Source organism: Chondrus crispus, genomic scaffold, assembly GCF_000350225.1.
Source record: "Chondrus crispus Stackhouse genomic scaffold, scaffold_108, whole genome shotgun sequence".
NCBI lineage: Eukaryota > Rhodophyta > Florideophyceae > Gigartinales > Gigartinaceae > Chondrus > Chondrus crispus.
In genome coordinates, this window is record NW_005178943.1 from 55734 (window position 1) to 63954 (window position 8221).

The 8221-nt window shown below is 50.2% G+C and overlaps 1 protein-coding gene; it reads left to right on the forward strand.

Moving 5' to 3' along the window:
- The first annotated feature begins 2238 nt into the window (after positions 1–2238).
- On the forward strand, positions 2239–4081 carry CHC_T00008635001 (Animal heme peroxidase homologue). XM_005712606.1 is given in 2 exon segments: positions 2239–2311; positions 2312–4081. 1 exon segment carries the CDS (start codon positions 2312–2314, stop codon positions 4079–4081), a length of 1770 nt encoding a protein of 589 aa, XP_005712663.1. The 5' UTR covers positions 2239–2311.
- Positions 4082–8221: the final 4140 nt, after the last annotated feature.

The window sequence follows — 8221 nt, forward strand, 5'->3', positions numbered from 1 at the left end:
AAATTCGTTAACTACTAGGCCACAGGCGCTGGCTTCTTGGTGTCTCCTTGGGCGCGCTCACTATTTCAACAATGGTCTAACTTCAGAAAATGGAAGACGAGTCAACCCTCCAAAGAAATATATAAATCGTGGACATCGAAGTTGAAAAGAAATAAAATTTGCGTATTTTATGTTATGATAACGCTGGGTCGAATAGACACTAGGATGGATGGCAGCAATTGCAGATGATGAGTCTGCCAACTTTTTTCGAGTTGTCTTTCCTTCTACGTTTTTAAGCTTCGTCATACTCTGAATTAAATGCGAAAAAGGCAAACCAAAAGGACTCTGGACATAAGCTCTCCCTAACTTAGAACTAATCGCATCATATTGAGGTCCATTTCGGTTGCATGCCACTGTTTCGTCAACATATCGAAACGTTAGTGGAGTGGCCGTGCAGTACTGCCAGCTTTCTTTTTCGTGGTATTGCCATGGCTGCGATAGGATGAGGCCCCGCCAGAGACTCCTTTAGAGGCGATCTGATGGAAGACATAATATTTCCTTCGAGATATACGTCGGATCTTTATGAAATGTAGTTGATTTTGGCGTTTCTAGAGCGTACGTAACACTAATCTAAGGAGAGGAGAAAACACAAGGGGGCACGGGGGGCTGGGTGGAATGAGGGGTGATAGAGATGAGGATCTTTCCAGTCTGTTGAGACATGGAAGCATGTGAAAGCAACACAGACGCGGCATATCATGTAGCGCAGCTTGTCCAGGCTCCTTTCGTAGACACCGAGCCATACTAGAAATAGCAAATAGATTCATAGATGATGGGAAGGTGAAGACAAAGACCAGGGAATCAGCGCTGGGAGCATTTCTGTCCGAGACAGACTTGTTGAGAAATGGAACAACCTATATTATGATGCCATCTGCAGGGATAACAGCAATGAAGCTCACGTTGTTCAGGCCTGCGATGCGGCAAGTGTAGAGTTACACGTCCCGGAACTCATGAAACACATACGTCGCAAATAAGGTCAGCGTATTGCTCTCAAAGCAGTGGAGAAGTGCGCTTCTCGCGACCTGTCAAATTTTCTTCGCCAACGACGATGACATAACGGCCACCCTTCGAAGGGTAAACGTCCACATCGCTGCTCGCAGGCAAACAGCGAGGGTATGTACAGTACTACTGTAGCGTATCCGGGAATAGGAAGCCTCTGGAGACGACGTACGCCAGCGGTGCCTCACTATAATGCGGAACTAATAATGAGGGGAAAAAGAAAAGAGACGGCGGAGCTTGTTCGGAGTGAGGAGAAATCGGGAGCCGGATTTTGAATCGATTTTTGCTCTACATGAAATCAAGAAATGTCATCAATGCAAAATACCTGGTGCCCCGTCCGTTCTTGTCGCACGGGCTCTACCCTTCGAAGGGTACCTCATCTACAAATCCATAGATGTGCTCCTCACCCTCTCCGTAGCACCGGTGACGTGGCCGCAAACCCTAGTCCACAGCCTCGTAGAGAGACACGCCGGTGATCGTCCGCAAAGACCAATCCCCAACCGTCGGCCATCTAAAATACTTCACAGGCGGCCTCGAATTGTGATCTGACGCCTCGTGTCCCTCCCGCGGACCCCTGATGACGATACTGCCAGGTCTCACACCGTAAAGGCCTAACAGGTTTCAGTGCCGCGTCGACTGACTTCATGGCGACATGCGGCGTAACCTTTCTCTTTCTCAGCTATAGCTTCTCATCAACAGGCCTGCATCGACAGAAGATAATTGCGAAACGATACAGGAATAAGGTGATATTTCTCATTTCCACCCTTCGCTTTCCATTGGACTCACCGTATGGCTCTCATCTAATCCAACGCTAAAATTGTCGTCGACTTGGCATTTACGTCCTCGCTTGTCGACACTGATTCGATCGGGCTTGCAGTTGGTAAAATACTTTTACCTGAAAGACAGTTTCAAAGATCTCGAGACACATTTTTGTTCTCTCTGAAGGAAACTTGTGTACGTCACAGCATCTAGTTTAGAGAACGAAATGATGCGCATTGACACTTCTTCTCTTTCTATCCTTTGCTTCATCACTTGCAACGCAACACATTGACGTACCACTATGCCATGGATCTGGCCTCTTGCATGTATTTCTCTTGTTCCCTGCACACCATGCATATGTTTTGATGCATCGTTCCGTCCCCCCCAAACAGTACATAAGCTGACTTCCCACTGCGGCACAGCAACTTTCATCATCCAGCAACTCTCACCGCTTCACCAACCAACAAGTCTCATTTCCAAACTTTCTCGCCATTGCTTGTAGCGTTTCTTTCCAACAATGATGTCTATCAGGGTTGCCGTTCTCCTGGCGACTGCGTTCGCCCTTATTCTCAACCTCGTTTCAGGACAAGGCCTGCGTCCTCGCAGTCGAGGCCGAGATGTCAGGTTACAATTGCAAGTTGTCAACCCTGGTAGTACCGAGGAAGATGAAATGACCTCAGACCCCTGCAGCTCTGAATTCCGCACCGCCGACGGTTCCTGCACTAACACAGTTTTCAGGACGTGGGGCGCAGCAGGTCGTGCTCAGACATCTCTCCAGCGCTTCCTAAACTCCGCTAATCCCAATGGGTTGGACCTGCCATCTGCCCGTGACGTTTCGAACATGCTCTGCCAGCAGTCTAATGACAAGTTCAACGACCGTGGACTCAATGAAATGGCCACCTTCTTCGGTCAATTTCTAGACCATACTTTCATGCTCACCCCGCCAAGCAGTGAATCCATGCCGATTCCGATTCCCCGCGACGACCCGATCTTCGCCAATTTTTCTGGTGGTCAACTTCAATTCTCCCGGTCTGTCCGCGGCATCGTAGATGCGCAGGGTCTTCCCCAAGGTTCTGGTGGCCGGTCAGCTGCAAGAGGCTCCCGTCCGCCTCCGGGCGTTGATATCGAGAGACCTATCAATGCGCACTCGAGTGTTCTTGACCTTGCCGCCGTGTATGGTTCCAACCAGATTCGTCAGGATGCTCTTCGCGAGCCCGGACGCTGCAAGCTAAGGACTGGTCCAGGTGACATTCTCCCCGTCAACTTCATGGACTTGTCTAATGTGCCCCTCCCCAACGACCAATTTTTCGTTGCTGGTGATGTCCGCCCCGCTGAGAATCCTGTTCTCACGGCCCTGCACGTTGTTTTCCTTCGCGAGCACAACGATTTATGCGACGAGCTTGAGGCGGCATTCCCGGATATGGGTCAGGACGAGCTATTCCAAAACGCCCGTAAGATTAATGGGGCGCAGTTCCAAAAGATTGTGTTCGAGGAATACTATCCCGCGATAGTCGGCAAGAACCTTCCCCGCTTCCGACGTGCGAGTAGACGTGGGAGGAGACGTGTGAGTAGGATGCCGCGACCTGATGTTCTGGACGTGTTCAGCACGGCGGCGTTCCGCGTGGGCCATACCATGGTTGGAAACGTGATAGCGCGGAGGGGACCTGGTAACTCGATGCTTCCATCGATCCCTATGACAGACACGTTCTTCCGCCCGGCCTCCAGATTTGAGGGAACCGAAGAATTCATTCGAGGGGCGACGCAGATTAAGGCACAGGAAATTGACCTGATGGTTAACAACAACCTGCGCAACTTCCTTTTCACAAACGTGCCTGCGATCAACTTTGGATTTGACCTGATCGCGCTCAACCTTCAGCGGTCACGCGACCACGCCCTTCCAAGTTTCACTGAGATCCAAGAGCTGATGGGGATGCGCAAGGCGAGGAGCTTTGCGGACATCTCGAGCGTAGCGAACGTGCGGAGCGGTCTGCAGAACGTGTACGGGACGGTAGACCGCGTGGAGGCGTGGATCGGGCTGGTGGCCGAGGACCACGCGTCCGGAAGCTCGATGGGGCCGACGATGAACGCTATCTGGGAGTTGCAGTTCAGCGTGCTCAGGGATGGTGACCGGTTCTTCTTCCGCAACAGGAACGTGTTCTCGCGCCGGATGCTCCGCGCGATCCCGCGGGTGAAAGCGCTGTTCACTAAGTCGAAGATATTCCGCTCGCTGATCCTGAGAAACACGAACATTGCCTCGTCCGAGTTGCCGAACAGAATCTTCTTCTAAATGACGGCGTAGTTGTATTGTTACGATATTAATATATCATTACAAGTACACTTTTAACATGTTTCCTCTCGGAAATTTTGCTGATCTAGTCTCTTAAAGTTAACTGCTTTCATCTCTGCGTCGATTTTAAATAAGAGATGCACGAATTGAGCGTTTTAATACCTTGACTGGTGGGGGAACCTATGGTCTATTCTTATGCTATTGTGCGATGAGGTTTGCAATTTTAGGAATTCTTGCCCGAGGCGAAATGCAGCGCAATGTCCTCCTCTGTTCATCAAGGCGTTGAGCGACCTTTTAATAAGTGCGGTGGCGGAAAGCTGATGTCGACAGAGGATGCCCCACATCTTTCCGTCTATGCATACCGGGCGAAGAGCAAAGCTTGAGTGTATACAGTCTAAGAGTCCAAGTTGTTGTGAGTACCAGGGTTGCGACGCGTGGGGCGCGGCTCGAGTGTAGATGACGGTGGTGGGGGACGGAAGCAACGCAGGAGCGAAGAAGGATGTGCGCGGGCACAGGCGAGCAGATGCTCTGCAGTGAAGGCTCGCTAGTGTAAAGTCGTGTACTCGCGTTGATGAAGCGTGTGTGCCTTCCTTCCGCGTTGTCCACGTCCTTTCCTCTACAGCATGTATGCGCTCCTTGGCAACCCAGAATGTTCGCCATTTCTACTGTTTTCGACCAACACTGTCCGCTGCCACATCTCCCAGGGATGTGGTCGCAGACACTGGCCAATGCACTGTTTCGAATGATCTCGGAAACGTATCCGCTAGAAACGGAGCACCTCCTATAGGCCTGTGGAACGTTGCCAAATGGCATACATAACTGTCGTCGCTTCAAGACATGGCACTGCTTAGCTTTTTGTCCAGTAAGTTGTTGTACTTGCACATAGGTGACAGTGACCTCACCACATGACATCAAGGGTACAGTAGATTGTACTATACCCTTGGTACTGTATGATATTGTTTCTCATCAACCCCCTGCATTTGTATTTGCTAGAGACAAGAATGGGAAGCCTGCCCTTCGATACTCTCCTCCACCGCAAGTGAGGTCTACGTTTGTGGTAGACCGCATCCAATCAAAAAACTGTCCATTTTCCTTTTTTTCAGCGAAAGTCAGCCAGACAACCACTGTTGAGGGTGCTTGCAAACCATGTTTCTTTGTTACCTTAGAAACCAAAAACACGGATCCACGATGTGTAAATCCTATCCACATTCTCAAACTCATAAACAGTCGAAGCAGTCTTCCGCTGGAAGACTCTGGAATCACAAATCGCAAATTGATTCGTACTTTTTTTGCGATTAAAGCACGCCAACACGGCGTTTTGTGTCGTATCAAACGCACGATTGCTCCCAAGGCAGCACCCCTTGGGAGCAGCACCAGAACATGTACTGTACCAAATCACAAACATGCACAGCACATCAACGCAGCCACTCCAGTTCTAGAATTGAATTTCCCAGCGGTTTCATGCTAGGCGCAACAAGCACACAAAACACAACAAGATAGCCACACCAAACAACCGCAAGCAACCGCCATGAAGCCCCGTACAGATCGCATGCGAGAAACTCTACTCCACAAAGGTGCAAACCACTCTACATCGAGCAGCGATCTTTCCGCCTCCATCGCAACGCTCCCTCGCTTTGCCTCCCACAAATTAGTCTGGTACTGTATCAACTTGTTTTTTTTTTCCGCAGTTATGTCGGAAATCTTCGTATCAAAAGCCGCCTCGGTAGTATTATAATAATAATAATACGTGTATTACAGAGTAAAGTCTCGATAAGCTGCGTACCTGATAGGATGAACTGTCTCGGTGCAGTGAACCGAAAGGCTGTGAGGGAGGTGCCACGCCGCTTTTTTGGCCCAGAAACGACGGTTTCGTATTTCCAAGGTGAACCAGACTCGCTAGAATGAACTAGGCGATATAATGTAATGAACATGAAAAAACAGGAGTTGGCTTTGTCGGGGCCTAAATGCGCACTAGAAACGAACCATCAACGAATTCGGAAGCTATCAATACATCTTTGCTTCAGATTCAGACGTTGGAAGTCTCCCCACGGGGCTTTGTTCTTCAAACAGTAGCGATTTGAGACTCCGGATGTCCGATTGCGCCCGTCGACGATGCACGGCCCAAAGGAAGTGACGATATGTGCCTTGCTGTACCTGTACAACGGCTACACGTGTACATGGGCAGTTCCGCCACTGTGAAGTGCCTCGGTAAGGCGAACTCAAAACCGACCCCCTGTGTACACTGTACACATGTTAAGAGTCTTACACACACTGTACACTGTACCCTAAGGGTACAGTGTTTGTAAGACTCTTAACATGCCCCGTTCAGTGGGTTGCTCTTCAGAGCAGATGAAGCGCCACATTTCGGTTCACCATACTGTACCGAGACTTTACTCTGTATTTTGCTCTCTCTGGTGACCTCCAGTGGAATTCTCCGGACTGTGCACGTCGGACTATGTGACTCATGTGTACTTGTACGGTAACACTTCAACTGTACAAGTATTTTGATAAAAATCTGCTTTGTCAGAGCGGACTGCATTGCAAAGGGGACTCCCATTAGTGCCACATTTACTAATGCCACCCTCCCATTAATGCCGGCCAGACCCACGAACACGAAAAGTGCCACGTGTCACACGGGTCCAGGTGTTATGCTGCCGTCCGTCCATCGCGCGTGAAAACATGTGAAAGCGGCTTCTAAGCCCGATCCTATTCACCGACCAGCGTTCACAGACCTTAGCTTGTCCTCCTTTTGGATCCGGTTCCGGAAATAAAAAAATGAAACGCGCAATCAAGTGATGAAGATGGGAGCGCAGAGGACGCGAGAGAGAGAAGGACTGTACCCTCTGTCGTTGAGATTGCGGAATTGTTTGGAGGGCTGGAAGTTTTGACGACTGAATGCCATGTTTCAGACGCTCTATCGTATCTGAGGTCGTCAAAGCGCGCGTTTCTCACTGCAAAACACGACAGAGACCCAACGCGGAGCAGGCAGACGCTAAATACCGCGTGCATGAAAAAGATGTGACGACGTCACCGATTAATGCCGTCTCCCAATACAGTGGTGCCATTTTTAGGGTCTCGCACGGGGCGGCACTAATGAGTAGGGTCCACTGTACCTAATATATTTACGTCATATTATAACGACGCTACAGTTCCGTACAGCGCATGGACAAAGCGATTACACGTGAATCCCGCTGACAGAGTATTTATTTATCCACTGATGCCTTGATCGGATCCGCCTCGAAGGCAGCCAGCAGTATTAGAAGAGTGCAGCTTATGAATTGGGGACGAAATCCGCGACAACGATCGCAGCTCCTCTATGCAGACGAGGAGGTGTGACGCCTGAAGCAATCTGTTATCCACATCAACTGTTTATTCTGCGAATTTGCACGGTACGGTGTCGTATTCATATCGTGAAGCACCAGCATTCCTGGAATAAGCAGGAGAAACAAAGACTGCCCTGCAGACCCGTTCCTAAGTCCGGGATGACACGGAATGCTGAAGACTCTATCTCATACTTGTCTGGGTAAACCTACCCTTTTGGTTGACTCCGACTTTGGCTCCCCCCCTCCCCTTCCCCTTTTTCCCCTTTTACTTTCCCTATCGTTTACCACTACCTACCCTTTCCACGATCATCACACACCCCGTTCTCCAAAACCCCACGGCGCCCACGATCCCACCCGCTAGATCGTACTGGCGGGTCACGTGCGCGCGCTGCCCACTGATTTCTACGACAGCACAGTGCAGTAGTACGTTACAAAGGCTATTTACAGTCGCCCGCCCCTTCCCGTTGTAAACAGTGTTTACTAAACACTATACGTGGAGTAATATTTGCAGAAGCTCCGATGTCGCTCAAACACGACAGCAGATCGCATGTTATGGACACTGTCACCTTGTCCTTTCACACTGCTGTACCAAGGGTACCTATTGCAAGGGAGTTGTGATTTGTCACCCATCCCCACCCACACCTTCACTACCCGAAGCCCCCCAGTCTTATAAATACGCACCGCCCCCACGCCCCGCGCATCGCCACACACAACCAGTCACCGCTCCAGCACCCCACCCCACCCCAAAACCCCGAAACCCCGAAACCCCTGCGACCCAAACGCACAAAAACCGCCGTCATGTCTCCCTCCCTCCTCC